This window comes from Diplotaxodon limnothrissa, linkage group LG1 (genome assembly GCF_057381915.1).
Source record: "Diplotaxodon limnothrissa isolate DT_005_m linkage group LG1, D_limnothrissa_male_GT1.1, whole genome shotgun sequence".
Classification (NCBI taxonomy): domain Eukaryota; kingdom Metazoa; phylum Chordata; class Actinopteri; order Cichliformes; family Cichlidae; genus Diplotaxodon; species Diplotaxodon limnothrissa.
The window spans coordinates 81,969-105,245 of NC_140596.1; the positions used below are offsets into that span (position 1 = coordinate 81,969).

Here is a 23,277-nt window from a genome sequence, read left to right on the forward strand (position 1 = left end):
TATATATATATATATATATATATATATATATATATATAATAAATATATATATATATATATATATATATATATATAATAAATATATATATATATATATATATATATATAATAAATATATATATATATATATATATATATATATATATATATAATAAATATATATATATATATATATATATATATATATATATATATATATATATATAAAATCTTATTTGACTTCAGTGGAAAAGTTTCGCTTCCAGATTCTTTAATAAAAGTAAATAAAGTAAAAAATTTGCAGTTTTTCTTCTAAAAACAAACAAACAAATGTTTGTGATGTCATCAGGTTGAAGCACCGTTCAGAGTCTGACAGGCGGAGCCCCGAAGGGGAGAGGCGGAGCCCTAGCGAGGACGAGGCGGACGAGAAGCTGTCGTCTGCTGAGATCCACAACGCCGAGGACTACAAGGCCATCTTCCAGCCAAAGAGCGCCATCTGTAGGTGGACCCGGAGCATGCAGCTCAGATGTTGAATAACGAATACAGTTATACGTACATACAACGAGATCTGTGAAATATTGCTATTGAAAAGGACGCTGAGTTCATCTTTAATCAACACTGCACCAACAAAATCTGTGTTTAGTTTCCCCGAAAGCTTCTATTTCCTCACCTGTTGATCCACCTGCAGCATCGCCATCAGTTCTGCTCTGGCTGATTTTGAGAAGCAGGCCATATTTGAAAAGTGAGAGGAGTAAACATTACTCGCTGTAAGAGCCAAACAGGATGGGAGGATCTGATTGGTTCTTTGTGCCTTTTTAAAATATTCATCCTAATGAGGACAAAGACACTCTCGTCATTTCTTCTTTTGTTTTCATGTCGTCACATTTATTTTGCAGTCTGAGCTCCTCGTTCTCCTCTCTTCCAGCTCGCACTCCTCCTAAGATGTCGGAGCCTTTTCCCGCTCCTCCAGAGGACGGTGAGTCCAGCACAGCTTCACGTTTCTGTGAGACATCAGGAGACGACGCGCCTCCGACGTTTCAGTTTATAGATGAAACACGAACAATAAATCACGTGTTCGACAGTGAAAAACACACGACACAAAAACACACGACAGAGGTGTTTCAGCTCCTGTTTTGTGGTTACTGGGTCGTTTCCTGATGATTTCTTCTTCTGCTCAGAGTCCATTTTGGCGATCAGCCGGCAGCTGAAGGACATAAAGACTCATTTTCCTGATAAACAGCAGGTCAGTGAACGCAGCAGCCGTGTGTCTGTGTGGAAACATGGACGCCTTAGGACAGCGGACTATAAATGCAACGAACCTATCAGAGCTCAAATACCTGCTGTTTACAACAAAGTAGTCCTCCAGCCGCTCGGTTTTCTCTTTCTTTAGTTAAAGATTTTTCTTTGTCTTCAGAAAATCAGTTTAATTCAAAACCATCTAAAACCTTTAACAGCTGTGTGACTTTGGTCTGAGTGCGGTTATATGAGAGGTTTTATGAGTCTAAATTAACAACTAAAATGATGTGTGAGAAATTATTTTGTAATAAATGAAGGCCATCATTCTTCTTGTGGCTTCATCAACAGTGCTCCCTCTGATCTCTGCCACAACAGAAACCTTAGGACACGCAAGGACAATAATTTTACTGACAGTAGTACCATCAGTCACACCTAAAAGAAAGCAAGCACAGCTACACAGTAATTAGGCTCTATAATATTGATGCTAATTGACTGAGAAAGAGTTAGGTGTCAAAAGAGAGTGATATTATACCCCTTTCGTCAAACGCAGTGATTTATGACCCCCTTAATTGATTTATGACCCCTAATTAAATTATCCCCTAATTAAATTATTCATGAGCTCCGGAAGTAGGAAGTAATTAAATAATAAAAATATGATATTCATAAAAATATGATATTCATAAAAATATGATATTCATAAAAATATAATTGATTATTTAGAAAGTTTCTTATATATCAAAATAGCATTCTTTTATTTCTTTAAGCAATTAAATTTTTTTTTTTATTTTTTTTTATGCTCAAAAAACGCCATCTGGTGGCGGGTCAGTGTGTGTGTGTGTGCGCGCGCGCGCGCCCGAGGCTGTGTGTCTGGGCGCGCGGGGTGCGCCCGTGTCTCCGGACCGTGCTCTCTCGGGCTCCGTGCTCATGTGTTTAAAAATGTATTAAACCATATTAAAATTGTTTAGTTAAACTTGTGCTTTTGTAACGTTCAGTATGGCCACAAACACATGCTATATGCCTTGGGGGAAAACTTTATTTAGATTTATATGCATTTGTAGATTTAGAATAAAACTCATACTCAGAAAAAATTCGCGATCCCCTAACCCTCCTTAGATACATAAGCAGGGAAAACTCCTTAAAAAACCCTCCGCTATTTCTCCAAAACCCTACAATAACTTGTTAGGGTACCCCCTCTATTCCCAAAACCTTATATTCGATAACAGGGAAAATCCTGAAAAAATCCTTAGTCTTTTTTCTGAAATTCAGCGCCCCGCGGCTCCCTTCATGCTCAGCCAAACAAAGCCAAAACTCCTTTTAAAAATTTCTCCGCGATTTCTCCAAAACCCCTAGAATAACTTGTTAGCTACCCCTCTATTCCCCAAAAAAAAGCGCTATAATCCAAAAACATTGGGAAAGCTCCTTACTCTTTTTTCTTCAAAAACTTGCCTCTTGCTAGCTACCTCTAAAATTCTACGCAGAGTCTAAGTTCTACCTCGCTCTTAATCGCACCGACCCGCAACAGCTTCCAGAGCACAATTTTTTCCTGCTTGTTCGCTCCCCGCTCTGGTCCCGAATGCGCTGCTTACCTCGTTTGAAAATTCCCCCCTTAGACCAACTCCGCCTCACTGCGCCCCGCTGCCAATCACATAACCCTTGCACCGCTCCCTTCGCACCCCGGTTAGCCAATCCGCTCCAGCTCTGATTTTACGATCTCCCGCTGATGTTAAGACTATCTTCGAACCCCAGAAGAGATCTGACTTCAGACGTATCAACAACTGGCGCCGCTCAGACTGCTTGCGAGTTCGCATAGGGAGCGGCCGATTTCAACAGCAACTTGCGTCTCTTTCCTTATCCGCATATCATTCGGTAAGTGTTAATCTTCCTCTCTAACTACATTTTTGCATTTTCCTTTTTACCATTCTGTCAATCCTTTCATTTAAAAAAATAAATAAATATCACAATGGTTTGTAACAGGTACAATACACCATCCATCCATCCATTCGCCTCCACTTATCCTTTTCTCAGGCTCGCGCGGTGCGCTGGAGCCTATCCCACGTACAATACACTTTAAAATATATATAAGCTCCACTTTTAACTCCCGTAAAAGTTTATACATTACATGTCTACATCACCTATCATGGCCTCATCGGGTATCTCATATCATCTTGTTATTGTTATGTTATGCTCCTTTGATATTTTGCTAGTTTGCGTGTTTTAAAACTCTTTTTGTTTTTCTTTATATTTTTAGACCCAGATGTGTTAACCTGATCCCTGCGAAACACCAGCTCTGCGTGGATTTTGACCGCGAGTGACCGGATGTTGTTTCCGGCCTGAGGTTGCCTGAAATGCCGTGAGGCTCGTTTGAAAGATTGCGCCCGAGACCAACTCCGCCTCCAAGGCATGCCTACCTTTAGCTGCCACCAGTGAGATATCAGAGCCGGGCTCCACATATCCAATCAGGAGCATGAGCAAGACAGCTTTTGCAGACTCTCCAGAAATATACAAGTCCTTACCAACTGCTCTGCAACCCAGTGTTTCTGGTCCCCTCACTAACATCGCTTTTTGAGATATTTTTTATGAACCACCAAAAAAGCAATTTTACCCCACAGACTGGGTCTGAGGGCAGCAGCGGGGACAAATGATTGTAATGAAGCGACGGACATTTCATGGCTGGTCTTGCATAATCGTGAGTTATTATGTCATATGGTGATAAGTACATAGTTTTGCAAGAGGCATACAAGCACTGTGGAAAAAGTAATCATAAAACTGTTTTTGTGAACACCCTACGTTATGCTTTAAAAAATGTGATACATGTAATGTGATCATCAAAGAACATGATTTTTTAAAAAAAAAAAACTTTTATTCTTATGCTTTTAAAGTATGTCAGATTATCTTAAAACACTTATTTGTATGTTATAATGTTTTTCTTACACCATGTGTAATTTTTATAGACACCTTATTCATTGTATCAATGTGTAATTATGTATCTTTGATAAATAAATAAAATATTTAATCTTGTATTTGTGTACTTTCTGGTGATTCAATAAAAAATTAGTCACATATCGCTCTGATAAACACAGATGGCTGAAAGAAATGTTTGATGGAACAAAGGAAACAAGTGTCTTGCTGCTAAACTTTTAAGTCACCATGGTTTAAATGAGAAAGTCTGTATGTAAAACATGAAAAACTCCAAACCCGGTTTAACTACAAAGGTGTACTCATTTCTTTGTAATGGTACTTTACCGTTCCAATGAAACAAAAAGAAAATCTCATTTTTAAAGTACATTTTTCGGCCATCCTGACCTATTTTCAGGGGCAAGAATGTTGATGTTAGACTGTGTTTTAAATCAGGTTGTGATCTTAAACTAACTATCACAGCACTGATTTCAGTTGTAATGTCAATTAGAATCCCAATTTGGCTTTTCTCCAGTCAGTGTTATGGTGAAATTTAACTTGTTCTTTTGTGTAATTGCACATGGCCCAGCAAAGGACCCCTTAGTAAACTGTACAGCATAAGTTTTCAATTCACTTTTGTCAGAAAACTTCACAGTATGAGAAGTTACAGCACAGTTTCTCCAAACGTGTGGTTCTTTTTCAGCCAGCGTGCTTTTAGAGCATCTACATTAGCTCATGTAGTAAAAGTACAATCAGTAAGTGTACTTTAACATTTGAGATTCCGAGTCACTCTTGCTTAGATCATGTGAACTATATCATGAACCTTTTTTTGTATAATGCATCAAACGTGTTCAAATCAGTTTATTTTCAATTTATTTTAACTAGAGACAAGCAACTCCTTTTTAGCTTCTGTTATGTATTTACCTCTCACACCTTAATCTAGATGTTAGTGTTCTCAGAGTTAACATGTCTCATGTTGCCATGTTGTATTTCTAATACCCAGCCTCAGTGTTCGCCCTGTTGACCCTCAAATCCAAACACCAATGATCTAGATATTCACAACATTCATAAGGAGATTCTTAAGGTCTTAAGTTTTGTTGTTTTTATGTTTTTATGTTTTACAAAAAAAAAACTTCACATTTTTTATATTTTTAAACGAAAGTGACATGCAAGGATATTTTTCTTTAGTGATGTTGCTTCAGCAATCTCAAATACTAATTATTCTGGGAATTTTTATGGTCAAACTATGTGATTTTCCAAATGTGTGTGTGTGTGGAGTAAAATGACCTTGTTCTTATGATGTTGTCACCGTGAATCATTTAGGATTAACAACACAAATTGTATCGATAGCAGAAACAGTCTTATAACTTATAATTCTCACACGTTACCGCTAGTTTTACAAACGCAGTCTTCTTCAGCTCTGTTTATGTAGCTTTTATGAAACTGATTTTCCATAGTACAAGTAGAATTTAATTTTTCTTTGCTCTCCAGTATAAATGCAATAATTTGCAGGCTTTTTACTGAAACTCTCACAATGCAACACTCAATGCTCAGAGCTTCATATATCAACAGCTCTGAAAATATCTTCTTTTTTAAAGTAATGTAGGACAGGATCTCTCACTCTCTGTGTCTCAAAAAAAACCCAACTAAACTGGCAATCACCACTAAACAAATGAAAGTAGTTTATGGCTTTTTTATCAGCTGCATTTCTTTCATTTATGTATTGATCCCATTGTTTATTGGTAATGCTTTTAGGTCACTGTTTTAGCATGTCTGCCTCACACTCCATTTAAACAGTTTAACAGATAGAGGTGGCATTGGAGTTTGTTGGGTGCTCCTTCTGAGACCGATCTGTTGCAGTCTGTTTGGCCACAGCTGTGGGTGCCTTCTTTGCTGATCGCTTTATTCTCTCTTCTAGCATACTCCTTAATCTTATCCAATTTCAGTTTATCCAACAACAGATGCAGCCTGTGATCCACTCATTTTAAGCATTCAACATAAGCAGCATGCCAAAATCCAAAACAAAGGCAACAGCAATTCCTTCAAACTCAGGTGAACGCCTGCAGAGCCACAGCACACACACACACCAAACCGAATAGCAAACGTAGCGGTGGGCGTGTCACAAAAACATCTTCTATGGTCAGAATCCAAACTGCGTTCAAACAAACAATACGCAGCACAAAAACACAGTTTACATACCACCGTCGTCTTCTCCTTATCTGTCAGACTAGCCGATTTTATGGGTGTAGTGTAGTGATGGGATTTCCGGCTCTTTTTAGAGATCCGGCTCTTTCGGTTCGGCTCACTAAAAAGAGCCGGCTCTTTCGGCTCCGAACCGGCTCTTCAGGTTGTTTTGTTGCTTTAATTAATTTATTATTAACAATAATATAAAATTATGCACAAAAGGAATTACTAACATAAAAACAAGTGGTTTTATTTATATATGTTTATATATAAATATATGCGGTGGCCCCTAGAGACAAAACACGTACAAACTCCAAAACACATTTCTAGCATGAACTGAACTTCCAAAGCAGAGCTACTAGATCACTTAAATTACACAATTGAAAGCATGTGTGTATTGTTTGTGTATTTATACACAGGCACTCATATATATATTCAAATAATTTAAAAAAAAGTTCATTTACCTGTTATTACCACACACCAAATCCGGTCGTTGGTACTTGCTGGCTTGTGTAGCCACAAGATAACAAAGGCTCAACACTGCGCCCAGCATCCTGGAGCACTTCTGTTGTCTTTTGTACGTGTTTTGAGTTTTTATATGCTTCTGAGTTTTTATATGCTTCTGAGTTTTTACGTGCTTCGGAGTTTGTACGTGTTTTTACGTGTTTTGGAGTTTGTACGTGTTTTTACGTGTTTTGGAGTTTGTACATGCTTCAGAGTTCGTACGTGATTTGAAGTTTGTATGTGCTTTGTCTCTAGGGGCCACCGTAAATATACTTTTATTTATTCACTCCACATAAAATGTAATAAATAAATCATATAATACAAAAATCAACTATTCACATTTCAAGTTTTAACTATTTAAATTTCAGCTTTTTCCTTTCACAAATTTAAAGTGAAAAGAACACAAAACACTGCAAACCACAACACAATTAAATATAAATTATAATAATATGAAAACTAAAAGAACATGCATATTCTCTGTCATATGGACCTGCATGAATAAACTTTCTCAATCCTTTATCTCTTTCTTAAGGTCTTAAGTTTTGTTGTTTTTATGTTTTTATGTTTTACAAAAAAAAAACTTCACATTTTTTATATTTTTAAACGAAAGTGACATGCAAGGATATTTTTCTTTAGTGATGTTGCTTCAGCAATCTCAAATACTAATTATTCTGGGAATTTTTATGGTCAAACTATGTGATTTTCCAAATGTGTGTGTGTGTGGAGTAAAATGACCTTGTTCTTATGATGTTGTCACCGTGAATCATTTAGGATTAACAACACAAATTGTATCGATAGCAGAAACAGTCTTATAACTTATAATTCTCACACGTTACCGCTAGTTTTACAAACGCAGTCTTCTTCAGCTCTGTTTATGTAGCTTTTATGAAACTGATTTTCCATAGTACAAGTAGAATTTAATTTTTCTTTGCTCTCCAGTATAAATGCAATAATTTGCAGGCTTTTTACTGAAACTCTCACAATGCAACACTCAATGCTCAGAGCTTCATATATCAACAGCTCTGAAAATATCTTCTTTTTTAAAGTAATGTAGGACAGGATCTCTCACTCTCTGTGTCTCAAAAAAAACCCAACTAAACTGGCAATCACCACTAAACAAATGAAAGTAGTTTATGGCTTTTTTATCAGCTGCATTTCTTTCATTTATGTATTGATCCCATTGTTTATTGGTAATGCTTTTAGGTCACTGTTTTAGCATGTCTGCCTCACACTCCATTTAAACAGTTTAACAGATAGTGGGAGGAAGGTGGCATTGGAGTTTGTTGGGTGCTCCTTCTGAGACCGATCTGTTGCAGTCTGTTTGGCCACAGCTGTGGGTGCCTTCTTTGCTGATCGCTTTATTCTCTCTTCTAGCATACTCCTTAATCTTATCCAATTTCAGTTTATCCAACAACAGATGCAGCCTGTGATCCACTCATTTTAAGCATTCAACATAAGCAGCATGCCAAAATCCAAAACAAAGGCAACAGCAATTCCTTCAAACTCAGGTGAACGCCTGCAGAGCCACAGCACACACACACACCAAACCGAATAGCAAACGTAGCGGTGGGCGTGTCACAAAAACATCTTCTATGGTCAGAATCCAAACTGCGTTCAAACAAACAATACGCAGCACAAAAACACAGTTTACATACCACCGTCGTCTTCTCCTTATCTGTCAGACTAGCCGATTTTATGGGTGTCACTGTGCGCCAAAGCCGAGGACGCTCAGAATGATTCGGATTAAACTGTGTCAGTCGGAGCTTTTATGGAGTCTTACAGTAAACGGATTATTGCATTTAAAAGAACTGAGAGACTTCAATTTAATTTTGTTTATGCAGCGCCAAATCACAACATCAGTCACCTCAATGCGCTTTATACTTTAAGATCTACATACAGAGAAAAACCAACAATCATATGACCTCCTATGAGCACTTTGGCGACAGTGGGAAGGAAAAACTCCAGAACCAGGCTCAGGGCTTCTACTTTCCTTCAAAATAAAAGCTTCACATGAGTCTCGATAGCAAAAATCTGACCAGTGTTGGTGTTGCAGGGTCACACTCAGGCTGTGAGGAGTTTGGCCTTCAGTCCTGATGGGAAGTGGTTAGCTTCAGCGAGCGACGACTGCACCGTCAAGGTACGACCTGATCTGACGTCTCACCTTTAATGTAAAAAATATATTTTAAGGATTGTTTTTCCCGGTACTTACATGTTGTGGTAACTCTGACTCTGTAACAGTAGATGCTGAGAAACCTTCAGAGTAACTATAACCTGCAGGAGTTACACGATGCTGTGAATGTAAACTGTGAAGCAGAACATCAGCAGCAGGAAACTGTGCAGAAAGGCTGGAAGACGTTAAAATGTTCCAGCTGGTCCTGGTTCATGTTTGGTAGTCACGTGTTCCCATAAAATAAAACGAGCGATTGAATCGCAACATTTTTAGATTCTTCTACATTTTAAAATGGTTTTAAAAGGTCCGTCTGTTGAATCACTTCAGTGTTTTAGGATTTTTAAGATCCATCTTTTCTATTAAAATAGTTTTCAGGACACTTCTTGACCCAGGTTCAGTTACATTTATTTAAATAAAGTAATAAGCTGGTGATGTGTAACGACTCGTTAGGCTAACATTTCATCGATGTTTAGAATTAAGTTTCATTTCATTTGCAGCGGTCGGATGTTCGGGTGTTTGAGAGCATCTTGGGAATTTAAAAGTGTGAACATGATGTGTTTATTCTGTAAATGCTGTGAAAGCATCAAACCGGCAGCATCCTGTAATAAAATCGCTCATTCTGATTGGCTGAAGGAGGTGAGCTCTGCTCTCTTCCTGTTCGATGACCTCAGCCCTGTCCTCTTGTCTCCATCAGCTGTGGGACCTGGCTCAGGGGAAAACCATCACGGAATTCAAATCTCACACCGCCGCCGTCAACATCGTCCAGTTCCACCCCAACGAGTACCTGCTGGCCTCCGGAAGCTCCGACAGGTACGTCGCCGCAGGCCGAGCGCCCGAGACGCAGCAGCTCGGAGCTGAAGGAGCGACTCATGAGTGGAATCAGTGTTTGTGACACTTTGTGGCTCGTTTAGTTTTTCTGTTTCATGAAGCTCAGAGGCTGCGCGAGGTTGTCCTCTCTCTGTGCCGCCAAGATTTTATTTTGGTGCTGAGTTTGATTGTTTGTGGCATTTTTTTAAATGTAACATTTCTTTTAGTCTGAAATTCTTTTACTTTTTTTCACATACATGTCCTGTGTCTTCTACATGTCCTCTGCATGTGCCACTAAATCATACATTTATAACTAAAAGTAAACAGGAAATATAATATAAATATAATAAAATGGAAATAATAACTCATCCTTTCTCCAACACAACCAGCAAGTGCACTCAGTATTTAATCATTTCTTTATTTTTGCATATGAAGTATAAATAAGTATTCCAACATGAATCACTTAAATTGATTATTATGTTTAATTTGAGGACATCGACCTGGTGTTAGAGACAGTTTATAAGTTACACCAGCAAGCAAAGCTGTAGTTTGTGGCCTGATTTTCCGATTGTCATGTGATCGTGATGGAGCCGTTAAAGCTTTGAATGTGTCACTTCAAAGAAATGAGACATTTTGTAGGTTTTGGCCTGTTTTAGTGACAGAACAGGGAGCAGGGTCATTTTTATCTCAAACAGTTTATTGATGGAATAAATCTTACTCTCATTTATGAGAATAAGAAGTGACTCAAACACATACTTTCTTCAATTAATTATAAAAATGTCTTTAGCTTAGCTTGTAGTTAGAGCTGGGTTAGGCGACCCTAACCATCCCTCAGGTTCCTGGGGACTTCCCATGATGCACTGAGAGGTGCACTTTGCCCTCCACTCCCTCTTTTGTTCGTGTTTCGTTCCTCTTTTCTCTTTCTCCTCATTTACTGACTTGTCACTGCTGACCGTGGATCTGTTGGAGGTCTCTTCCTGTTCCTCAGCCGTGTTGTAGCGTCTTCACCTGACACTATAAAACACCTACAGGTGTCTCTAATGAGCTGCAGCTGTATGAACTCTGCATGTGCTTGCAGGACCATCAAGCTGTGGGATCTGGAGAAGTTTACGATGATCGGCTCGTTGGAGGGCGACACGACTCCGGTCAGGTGAGTTTTTCCCCGTTGCAGCAGGGTGTAACTGGAATGTGACCTCTGACCCCTGTCCCTGTGGTTTCAGGTGTATATGTTTTAGCCCAGATGGCTCCTGCCTGTACAGCGGCGCCACGGACTCGCTGCGGGTCTTCGGCTGGGAACCGGACCGCTGCTTTGACGCGGTGCCGGTGAGCTGGGGAAAGGTGTCTGACCTCGCCATCTGCAACCAGCAGCTGGTGTGTAGCTCCGCCCACCGCTCAGTAACAGTACTGTGCAGAAGTTTTAGGTAATCTTAATCTTCCACCTTCTCCACATGTCAGATCGGCGTGTCTCATCAGCTGTCGAGTGTGTCGTCCTACGTGGTCGATCTGAAGAGGGTAAAGAAGAGCGGTGGCGCCGTGATCCAGAGGATCATCCAGGACGACCAGCCGCTCACAGAGCCGAAGAAGGACCCCAAAGGAGCGGCACTGCGAAAGAACTACGAGAGACCCACGACCACCTGCAGATCGCAGAGGTACGGCACACTGAGAGACAGGAGAAAATACTCCAGATACTGCAAGTACTGACTCCTGGATTTAAAGTTTTATACATGAGCCACTGGTTTCATTCATCAAACACTCAGATCACATGTCATATATATATATATATATATATATATATATATATATATATATATATATATATATAATAAATATATATATATATAATAAATATATAAATATATATATATATATATATATATATATAATAAATATATATATATATATATATATATATAATAAATATATATATATATATATATATATAATAAATATATATATATATATATATATATATATAAAATCTTATTTGACTTCAGTGGAAAAGTTTCGCTTCCAGATTCTTTAATAAAAGTAAATAAAGTAAAAAATTTGCAGTTTTTCTTCTAAAAACAAACAAACAAATGTTTGTGATGTCATCAGGTTGAAGCACCGTTCAGAGTCTGACAGGCGGAGCCCCGAAGGGGAGAGGCGGAGCCCTAGCGAGGACGAGGCGGACGAGAAGCTGTCGTCTGCTGAGATCCACAACGCCGAGGACTACAAGGCCATCTTCCAGCCAAAGAGCGCCATCTGTAGGTGGACCCGGAGCATCGCAGCTCAGATGTTGAATAACGAATACAGTTATACGTACATACAACGAGATCTGTGAAATATTGCTATTGAAAAGGACGCTGAGTTCATCTTTAATCAACACTGCACCAACAAAATCTGTGTTTAGTTTCCCCGAAAGCTTCTATTTCCTCACCTGTTGATCCACCTGCAGCATCGCCATCAGTTCTGCTCTGGCTGATTTTGAGAAGCAGGCCATATTTGAAAAGTGAGAGGAGTAAACATTACTCGCTGTAAGAGCCAAACAGGATGGGAGGATCTGATTGGTTCTTTGTGCCTTTTTAAAATATTCATCCTAATGAGGACAAAGACACTCTCGTCATTTCTTCTTTTGTTTTCATGTCGTCACATTTATTTTGCAGTCTGAGCTCCTCGTTCTCCTCTCTTCCAGCTCGCACTCCTCCTAAGATGTCGGAGCCTTTTCCCGCTCCTCCAGAGGACGGTGAGTCCAGCACAGCTTCACGTTTCTGTGAGACATCAGGAGACGACGCGCCTCCGACGTTTCAGTTTATAGATGAAACACGAACAATAAATCACGTGTTCGACAGTGAAAAACACACGACACAAAAACACACGACAGAGGTGTTTCAGCTCCTGTTTTGTGGTTACTGGGTCATTTCCTGATGATTTCTTCTTCTGCTCAGAGTCCATTTTGGCGATCAGCCGGCAGCTGAAGGACATCAAGTCTAATTTTCCTGATAAACAGCAGGTCAGTGAACGCAGCAGCCGTGTGTCTGTGTGGAAACATGGACGCCTTAGGACAGCGGACTATAAATGCAACGAACCTATCAGAGCTTGGGTTGGGTGAGAGCTGAAACATCCTGAAGCACCTCAAAATTAAACTCTGTGACGGCCCTGGCAAATCTACACATCCTAAACAAATCTCTGCACCTGCAAGCCGCTTTGCAGCCCACCTTCTCCTATTCCGCCAGCCTGAGGAACTGAGCAGGTGTCAACAGGTGACATCAAGTCGGAGCCAATTACTGCAGGTAGAAATGATCATTCACCTTTTGTCTAAAGCCTTCCTGACTGATGCGATCCTTAAATGTGATTTAAGCTGTGTGGGAACATTGGAGGCATAGACAGGAAATGAGGTTTAATCACAAACTCAGCTCAGTTTGTCCAGTTATTTGAGTCTGAAAGTGGTGCTAGGGGAAAAAAGTGGTTAATTCAGTCATTTTATTAACGCCCTTTAGATTAACTCAACTCACCTCTTGGTCATGTCATTTTCAAATCTACAGTGATGGTGTGTCAAACACTCCTTTTTACTGCTCTTTTAAATATTTGTGTCCACACGATGCCGACGTAGGCTTCCAGCACTTGGCCAGTAAAGCTAGTTTCTCTTCTAGTAAGGACATATTCAGTTTCCACAAGTCTTTTTTTTCTAGCTTTTTGTAGAGCTTCTCATATAATCCTCTGTCTAAAACCAGAGATCGTCTACATTACACAGCATATAGAAAAAACACAGTAGCTCCATTTTAATTGTTGTAATTTCAACAGTTATTTAGCTGATTTTAGTTTTGTAGTCCCTTCAGTTTGTGTTTTAAGGGTATCAATCTGTTTTAAAGTGCTTTTATAACTTGTTAAAAGTGTTTTATATTAAATAAATTCGAGTTAAGTAAGTAAAAATTATATGAATCTTCATGATGTTCAAACAGTTGAAACTGAGGCTTGAGCTTCTCTAACATCTTTTTGTTGTTTCTGGGTTTTTGTTTCTCTGCATGCTGTCAATTAGAGGCCGAAGAGCTAATGAAGCTGGTCGGCTTTGATCTGATCACCACACAGAGACGTTTACGGGATCGAAGCGTCTGAAATCCTCCTGAAAAGGATCGTGTTTTTACATTTTCCCTCATAAACATCTGTCTGACTGCAGCTTTCAATATTTGCCATGTCGTTGTCGTTAGAATGCAAACACCCTGTTGACACTTTACTCACGCAGGAAGCTGCATGAATATTTAATCGCCTGTAATATAAAGACTGTGAGCACTCGTGTGTCGCCTGTTTCCAGCCTGCGGAAAACAGAAAAACAACAGGGAGCATTAAAGCTAACCTCTGGGCCCTCAGTCAGTTCATTACAAGCAGACGAAGCGAGAGACAACAGAGCAAATAAACAGAACAACAGCGAGTCTTCCAACATGGCAGGTTCAAAGGTGATTTAAGGAAACAGCACTTTGTAACGCGCTGTTCACACAGTCGCCCTCGACTCTGTAAAGGCAGTGTGGTTATTATAATACAGAGGAAATGCTCAAATCTGCTGAATGTTTCATATGTTCTTCACTTTATTAAAGCCAGTCCTGTAGTGATGTGCAGCTGGCTGGTTTTTCAAGTGTTCAGGCTTTTTAATGCTTTTGTGATCAAAGTGTCCAAAGAGGTCACGCAGCACAGCCTCGGGTCTTTATTGCTAACTATAATCATTACTAAGACAGCAGCTTCACTTTAATTATGATATTTATCTTATGTAAAACCAACAAAAAAGTGAAGCCAACGATGAAGTGCCAAACTCTGCAGTTCCTCTAACGTCCACCGGAGGCTCCAGCACTGAGTCAGTCCCCATAGATAGGGATGGGTATCGTTGAAGTTTTATCCAATACCAGTACCAATCCGGTACTTTTGAAACGGTGCCGGTGCTTAAAGAATCAAGAACACAAACTTTGTCCAAAAACCTCTCATGTTTAGCTGTTTTTTTGTAAAAAGATAACAATGTTAGCCTTTTCTGCAGCTATGGGGGATTTATGGCATCACTCTTGGCTGGAAGCAGTGCTTAAACAATGGAAAAAACACAAACTTTGTCCAAAAACCTCATGTTTAACTGTTTCCCAATTTTTCTTTGGTCATTTTAGCCTTTTTGGCCAGCGTGCAGGGAGTATCTGCCATCAAACAAGAGGACAGCCGCATGTAGCTATGATGATGTTTGCTAGTTCACCTTACATGCATTAATGTAATAACGTGGTTAGCCTACTCAACGTAAATTACACACCAACAACATTAAGCTACTCACGCAGAGAAGAACGGCTGCTGCTGCATCATCATCCTCATCATTTCTGCTACACTGGCAGGGCTAGGGGCCAGGACTCTATTTTTCGGGTTTTTGGGGGATGTTGCAAACTCCGGGTCCGATAACAGGCACCACACCCGCAGTAGATGTGCTCGGTGTGAGGTCTCGCAGCAAGCTATCAAATACGGCGCATTTCTCGGCTTTTAAAAAAAACGCTATGCGTTGCCAGGTGTTTCATCAGATTTGAGGTGTTACCTCCTTTGACAGTATCACAGTATCAGCTTAAAGCACTTGTTGCAGGCTGCTGAGTTTGCATCTTTTGCTGTGAAATACAGCCAGACTTTGACCGCTTCGCCTTGGGCATTTTTAATCTGTAGCTCTGCTCTAAAAGAACGGACGTACCTGGGCCTGCCTACTACGCTCGCAAAGGTAAGTGTAGTGTGCAAGTGTATGACATCTCAGTAAAAAAAAAGGACCAAAATGAAGCCTGAACTTCGGCCTCTGTGATCGTTTTAATTATCCAGTTGTTCAGTGATGACGCGACGAATCCTACTTCCGGGTCTAAAGTAGTCTGCGTTTAATATGGCTTTTGTGTTGTTAACATGTTTAATGTTATGTATTTTCTTCTATTTGATCTCAAAAAGCTCCTAAAACAGTCAGCGACCACTGTTGACCTCCCTCGGCTTTTATTACCGCTAATCATTTATTTAAGCTCAGTTTTTAAAACCTTACGATGTAACTACAGCCCAGCCCATGCAGCAGTATATGAATGACTAACCTCGTATTGTGGATGGATTATCTCAGTTGTTCTCCTGGCTGAAGTTTGGTCCTTTTACAGCATCCTGCCATGCGATTACATTTGTTCCTGACCACCGAGAACACTCACATTAACTTTTATCGAGTGGAAAAAAAGTTAGCTTGTTTATATTATGCTAACATAGCTGTGTCGCTAGCGGTCACGTAGCACATCATTATATACCAGCTAGCCCAACTTCAGTAACCCTACAAACGTCACTGCTGTTTAGTTTTCTGTCTTCATTTATGCTGGAAGTGATAGCAGAGCTGTACATTTTAATTTGTTTCCAAAACCCCGCAGTCAGGACATGCTATATTGTATTTAGATAGAAGCTAGCGAGCTAACTCCCTGCTAACTTCTAACTCCGTTAAATGTCATAAATTCCGTTTTCATGGATGCCTGGATGTTAAACTCAATTGTTACACCTGGTAGAGCAGAACGCTGATCATTTTATTAAAGATGAAAGACTTTAGACAGTTTTTCAACTCTCAGTAATCCCATAGTGATCGTTTGATATATGGACCTGCAGCGGAGTTTAGACCCAGACACGGCTAGTGACGTCAGACTGAACAACCGGATAGCACGAAAAAATACTAGCATTTCTCAGAAACGTAGGTTAGATTACAGCTAATGCTAACCTGATGACTGGACAGACGTCAGGCTGTTAAACATAAAAACCTTTGTGTGTTGTTGCTGTTTGGGGATTTCCTCTATCTTTCAACTCGAGACTCGAGGTGGAGAGATTGAACCAAATATCGATAATATCGATACTGGCATGAACAGATGTAGCCCACTGAGTGGGTTAAATACGTTTTGTTTTTGTTTTTTAAATGAAACATTGCCATGGAAAGTGTCTGAACCTTTTTGTGTTGACTGTTACATCTGTTTTGTTTATAGCACATTTGACCCAGAGTGCTTCAGAGGCGGGCACAATTACGTTCCAGCTCTCCTAAAAAACTAAATATATAAAAAGCTGAAAGGCGTATTTTATTATATTAACTATAGGGCTGTGTATCATCACTGATTTCTTGAATCAATTCAATTCAAATGGATTTGAATCTGGGAAATTTTGCCTCAGACAGTCAGAAATATTATAATTCTGATCACTAGTATTAGTATTTATTTATTTATTGTCATTGTCAAGAACAATGAAATTGCGTTTGGGGCTTCCATACACCCCCAAAAAAAAAAAAAAAAAGAAGAAAATAATAAATAAATACCCCTTAAAACCCAAGTGTACACTAATCAGTACATATACATATTTTACATATATAAAAAGAAAGCTGACATTTGTGAGACTTTATCAGAGCTGTGAGCATCACAGCAGATGCCTTTGTGTCAAAGTAACTGAAGACAAAACAGAAAAACATGAAGGAAATTTTCCTGGTCTGGCTTTTTCTAACAGATAACCTTAAAAATATTCTGCAGACGAACAGAAACGGAAGAAAACCATGAATCAACATCTGAACATTACCTGATGCTGCTGAAGTGAAGCAGAGCAAAGTTAAAGAAGTTTCTATTAGAGATACAGTTAAACATTTTGCATAATTTAAAAAGTTGAGCCTAGATAGCTAGCTAGCCTGGATAGATTTGAAAACGCGTCCACACTAGTGTTTTCAATCGTTTTCACAGAGTTGTGCGTCCACATTGAAACAGCTGAAAACGCTTACGGTTCCAGTCCTGCGCATGTGTAAAATGCAAGAAGATTCGACCTGCCTCATTTCTGTCTGCCGCTTATTTACTTTCCGGCTCTTTGAAACGTCGCAGCAAAATGTTGAGGAAAAGCAGCGAGTTTTTTAAATGGACTAACAATGAGGTGGAGTTGTTGCTCCGAGTAACACAAAAGTACAAAGTTGCCAAAGCGAGTGAGAATTACAGAATTTGAAAAAAATAGTGATGGGATTTCCAGCTCTTTTTAGAGATCCGGCTCTTTCGGTTCGGCTCACTAAAAAGAGCCGGCTCTTTCGGCTCCGAACCGGCTCTTCAGGTTGTTTTGTTGCTTTAGTTAATTTATTATTAACAATAATATAAAATTATGCACAAAAGGAATTACTAACGTAAAAAAAAGTGGTTTTATTTATATATAAATATATGCGGTGGCCCCTAGAGACAAAACACGTACAAACTCCAAAACACATTTCTAGCATGAACTGAACTTCCAAAGCAGAGCTACTAGATCACTTAAATTACACAATTGAAAGCATGTGTGTATTTGTGTATTTATACACAGGCACTCATATATATTCAAATAATTAAAAAAAAAAAAAGTTCATTTACCTGTTACTACCACACACCAAATCCGGTCGTTGGTACTTGCTGGCTTGTGTAGCCAGTAGGTAACAAAAGCTCAACACTGCGCCCAGCATCCTGGAGCACTTCTGTTGATTTTGTACGTGTTTTGAGTTTTTATGTGCTCCTGAGTTTTTACGTGCTTCAGAGTTTGTACGTGTTTGTACATGTTTTGGAGTTTGTACGTGTTTTTACGTGTTTTGGAGTTTGCACGTGCTTCAGGGTTTGTACGTGCTTCAGAGTTCATACATGTTTTGGAGTTTTGTACGTGTTTGTACATGTTTTGGAGTTTGTACGTGTTTTTACGTGTTTTTGAGTTTGTACGTGCTTCAGGGTTTGTACGTGCTTCAGAGTTCATACGTGTTTTGGAGTTTTTACGTGCTTTGTCTCTAGGGGCCACCGTAAATATACTTTTATTTATTCACTCCACATAAAATGTAATAAATAAATCATAATACAAAAATCAACTATTCACATTTCAACTTTTAACTATTTAAATTTTCAGCTTTTTCCTTTTACAAATTTAAAGTGAAACAACACAAAACACCGCAAACCACAACACAATTAAATATAACTTATAATATGAAAACAAAAAGAACATGCATATTCTCTGTCATGCATGAACTTTCTGAATCCTTTATCATCTGCAACTGAGTATAGTTGTGGATGATTACTATCCGGTTGTTCAGTGATGACGCGACGAATCCTACTTCCGGGTCTAAAGTAGTCTGCGTTTAATATGGCTTTTGTGTTGTTAACATGTTTAATGTTATGTATTTTCTTCTATTTAATCTCAAAAAGCTCCTAAAACAGTCAGTGATCACTGTTGACCTCCCTCGGCTTTTATTACCACTAATCATTTATTTAAGCTCAGTTTTTAAAACCTTAGGATGTAACTACAGCCCAGCCCATGCAGCAGTATATGAATGACTAACCTCGTATTGTGGATGGATTATCTCAGTTGTTCTCCTGGCTGAAGTTTGGTCCTTTTACAGCATCCTGCCATGCGATTACATTTGTTCCTGACCACCGAGAACACTCACGTTAACTTTTATCGAGTGGGAAAAAAAGTTAGCTTGTTTATATTATGCTAACATAGCTGTGTCGCAATCACGTAGCACATCATTATATACCAGCTAGCCAAACTTCAGTAACCCTACAAACGTCACTGCTATTTAGTTTTCTGTCTTCATTTATGCTGGAAGTGATAACAGAGCTGTACGTTTTAATTTGTTTCCAAAACCCCGCATTCAGGACATGCTATATTGTATTTAGATAGAAGCTAGCGAGCTAACTTCCTGCTAACTTCTAACTCCGTTAAATGTCATAAATTCAGTTTTCATGGAGAGGAGGTGGAGGTAAGTGACGGAAGTGAGAGGTAAGTGACGGAAGTGATGTTGTAGGTGACGTCAGACGCCGGAGATTTTGGCGGAGAAAAAGCAAATGGTAGCATAGAGTTTAACAAAGGTTTTCCAAGCTTCAGTATTTCCAAATATACTAATCAATTGTCATATAACTAACAACATCTGTTTTATCATCTCTAACACCCTGGAGGACAACGGGGAGAGTTTAGACGCTCTCCAAGATTACATCGACCGCTGTTTTCAAGATTTAGTAATGCATAAGGCCCAGAGTGCATCTTCCCCGGCCAAAATCGAGACGCCGTCATCGAAGAGAAGTCGCCAGGCAGACTCCCCCGGTACAACATCGCCTGCCGGCAAAGACATCGCAGAAATCCTGGAGTCCATCGACAAGCGATTGTCCAGTTTCGATGCGAGGCTGTCCCTGGTGGAGATCTTACACCGGGAATTTAAATCTCTGAGAGAATCCCTGGAATTCAGCCAGCGGCAGGTGGAAACGCTTGCCGCTGAAAATGCCACGCTACGGGAGTCGGTTAAATCTCTCACCGATAACGTGACCCAGCTAAACATTGAAAATAAAAAAATAAAAGAGTCCGTTATCGATTTACAAGCCCGTAGCATGAGAGATAATCTTGTGTTTTCTGGTATTCCAGAAACTGCCGGAGAGGACGCAGAGGCAACGGTGAAAAGCTTCATTAAAATCCACCTGAAGCTGCCGGAGGACACCGTAAAGAACATCGACTTCGATAGAGTACATCGCTTGGGGGGCGCGCGGTCGCGGACCGGGAGACCACGGCCTATTGTGGCCAAATTCAGCCAATTCAAACAAAAGGAACAGGTGAAGAGTCGCGGCAGAGAGCTGAAAGGAACGGACTTCAGCGTGAACGACCAGTTCCCCAAAGAGATCCTGGAACGACGCAAGGTCCTGTTCCCAGTTCGACGTAGCTTTATCCAGAAAGGCTCCCGTGCTGTCATCGCTGTGGACCGGCTCTACGTGGACGGACAGCTGTACCGCGACCCCGGCACCACACCGTGGTTATACTGACTGCACTCCAGATAAGAACCCGCTACACTCTTTTCTTATTCATTCACACTTTCTCCTTTAAAATGTGTTTAACCTAGTAATATCAGTAGGATGTCATAGCAGATATAACACCGTCACCCTCCGTCATTGCTTTAATTGGAATGTTTCCGTTTCATTTCCTTTTTTTTGTTGTCGCTCACAGTTCATGTGGTTTCTTTCTTTCTCTTGTCTTTCACTGCTGTGGTCACCTACTTCCCCACTCACCTACAAACAACACCCTCTATTTCTCCATATTTTCACAACACGATCACGCAAACACATCAGCTCAACGGCAGCACATTCACAACAGCCTCACAGCACGCACAGACTTGCAGGACACATAAGCAAGCCACGCTTGTTCATATTAGTGAATATTCACACACATAGTCAGACTTATGGAGTCTCTCACCACACTTCTTTTTCTCTTTCTATTTACAAACAAGGGATGTTTCCATATTCTCTCCACCTGTCTAAACGAAACACCCAGCATACATCATTAAACATACACGCACAATTAAGGGCATGCTGAGGTTTGTCACATGGAATGTAAATGGAGCTGGCACCAGAGGAAAGAGGTTAAAAATATTTAACCAGCTTAAAAAACTACAGGCAGATGTTATTTTATTACAAGAAACTCACAAACCTGTCACAGGTTTAAATGAACTTAAAACACCTGAGTTTCCTAACGTGTTTGCAGCCGGTTATAATTCTAGACAACGGGGAGTAGCAATTTTAATACATAAAAATGTTAATTTTACAGTACTCGATACAGTTATAGATCCAGAGGGTAGATTTCTAATTATTAAACTATCAATATTGAACAAAAAACTATGTATTGTTAGTATATATGGTCCAAATGTTGATGAACCCTCATTCTTCCACGGTTTTTTTAGTGCACTCTCTGAACACCTTGATTGCACACTCATTCTTGGCGGTGACCTCAACCTTGGACTAAATGAAGAAATGGATAGGCTCAACACAACAGGAACTCAGCGTAATTGGCAGTCCACAAATATAATCAAACAGTATATGAACGACTTTGGTCTTTGCGATGCATGGCGCTCTCTTCACCCCACCAGTAAGGAATATACTTTTTTCTCGCATGTTCATCACTCTTACTCTCGTCTGGATTATTTTTTGGTCAGCAGCTCACTGCTGTGTGACATTTCAGACACTGAGATTCATCCTATAGCTGTCAGCGATCATGCTCCTGTATCTTTAATACTAATGCACAAGAATAATACTACGCCAAGTAAAAACTGGAGATTTAATATATCACTACTTAAAGATGAAGACTTTATTAAATACTTTAAAAAGGAATGGACTTCATATTTAGACTTTAATGACACTCCCGGAATATCTGCTTCTGTTCTATGGGAAGCAGGGAAAGCTGTGATGAGAGGTAAAATAATTTCTTTCTCATCACACAAAAAGAAAGAAGAAAACAAAAATATTCAGGAATTAGAAAAAAACATCAAATCACTAGAAGAAGCCTACGCGTCCCACCAAGATCAGGAAACATTGAACAAAATACGCAAAACAAAACTAGAATTAAATGAAACTATTAATAAAAAAACACAATTCCTTATACAAAGACTTCGCTTGCAGAATTTTGAACACAGTAACAAATCAGGTCGATTTCTAGCTAACCAGCTAAAAATAAATAAAGAAAAAACAACTATATGTGCTGCTAAAGATTTATCGGGGAACACAATATATGATCCTGGAAGAATAAACAACATTTTTAGGGATTTCTATGAAACTTTATACTCACCACAAATAAACCCATCTAAAAATGAAATTGATCTGTTTCTTGACAACGTAACTCTTCCAAAATTACTAGACAGTCAAGCAATGGAATTGGATTCGCCACTGACGCCAAGTGAACTCCAGGAAGCCCTGATAAGTATGCCCAATAATAAGGCTCCAGGTCCAGACGGCTTCCCTGCAGAATTCTACAAAGAATTCTGGACAATTTTGGCACCAGTATTCCACAGCATGTTGCAGGAAATCGAGGAAAAGGGCAGACTACCACCAAATATGAATTCTGCCAACATTAGTCTCCTGCTAAAACCAGGCAAAGACCCTTTATTTCCCTCAAGCTATCGTCCAATTTCTCTTTTAAATGTAGACCTTAAAATAATCTGCAAAGCTCTCTCAAAGAGATTAGAGAAAATGACCCCCCTCTTAATTCATCCTGACCAAACTGGTTTCATAAAAGGTCGGCACTCCTCAACAAACACTCGTAGATTACTTAATTTAATAGACTACTCATACGATAAAAACATCGAAGCCATAATATTATCTCTAGATGCAGAAAAAGCATTTGACAGAGTTAATTGGAAATTTTTATTCGCAACTTTACACAAATTTGGTTTTGGAAACTCTTTCATAAACTGGATAAGAATATTATACAATTCCCCAACGGCTCGTATCAGAACAAATGACCAGACATCCTCCAGCTTCTGTCTCCTGAGGGGCACCAGACAGGGATGCCCACTCTCCCCCTCACTTTTTGCAATTTTTATCGAACCTCTAGCAGCAGCATTTAGACAGGCTACAACAATTAAGGGCATAAAATGTAAGAACATAGAACATAAAATCAGTCTCTATGCGGATGATGTGTTGCTTTTTCTGCAAAACACACAAACCAACCTCTCTGAGGTAATTACTTTAATAAACTGGTTTTCAAGAGTTTCAGATTATTCAATTAAC

At 39.4% G+C, this 23,277-nt stretch overlaps 1 protein-coding gene across 3 annotated transcripts in view; it reads left to right on the forward strand.

Annotated features, from left to right (window-relative positions):
- Positions 1-15,021, forward strand: part of LOC146639168 (uncharacterized) — a 36,194-nt gene extending 21,173 nt beyond the window's left edge. Inside the window, exons 12-23 of one of the 3 annotated variants that reach the window (XR_014906217.1) lie at positions 329-477; positions 905-955; positions 1,158-1,222; positions 8,852-8,935; positions 9,663-9,778; positions 10,854-10,925; positions 10,996-11,146; positions 11,231-11,424; positions 11,873-12,021; positions 12,450-12,500; positions 12,703-13,047; positions 13,794-15,021. Coding sequence is in view for 2 of the 3 variants with exons in the window: in XM_085354533.1 (XP_085210659.1) it covers positions 329-477; positions 905-955; positions 1,158-1,222; positions 8,852-8,935; positions 9,663-9,778; positions 10,854-10,925; positions 10,996-11,146; positions 11,231-11,424; positions 11,873-12,021; positions 12,450-12,682 (1,264 nt within the window). In the remaining variant the exon portion in view is untranslated. The other 2 variants (XM_085354420.1, XM_085354533.1) reach the window with 2 other exon arrangements.
- The last annotated feature ends 8,256 nt before the right edge of the window (positions 15,022-23,277 follow it).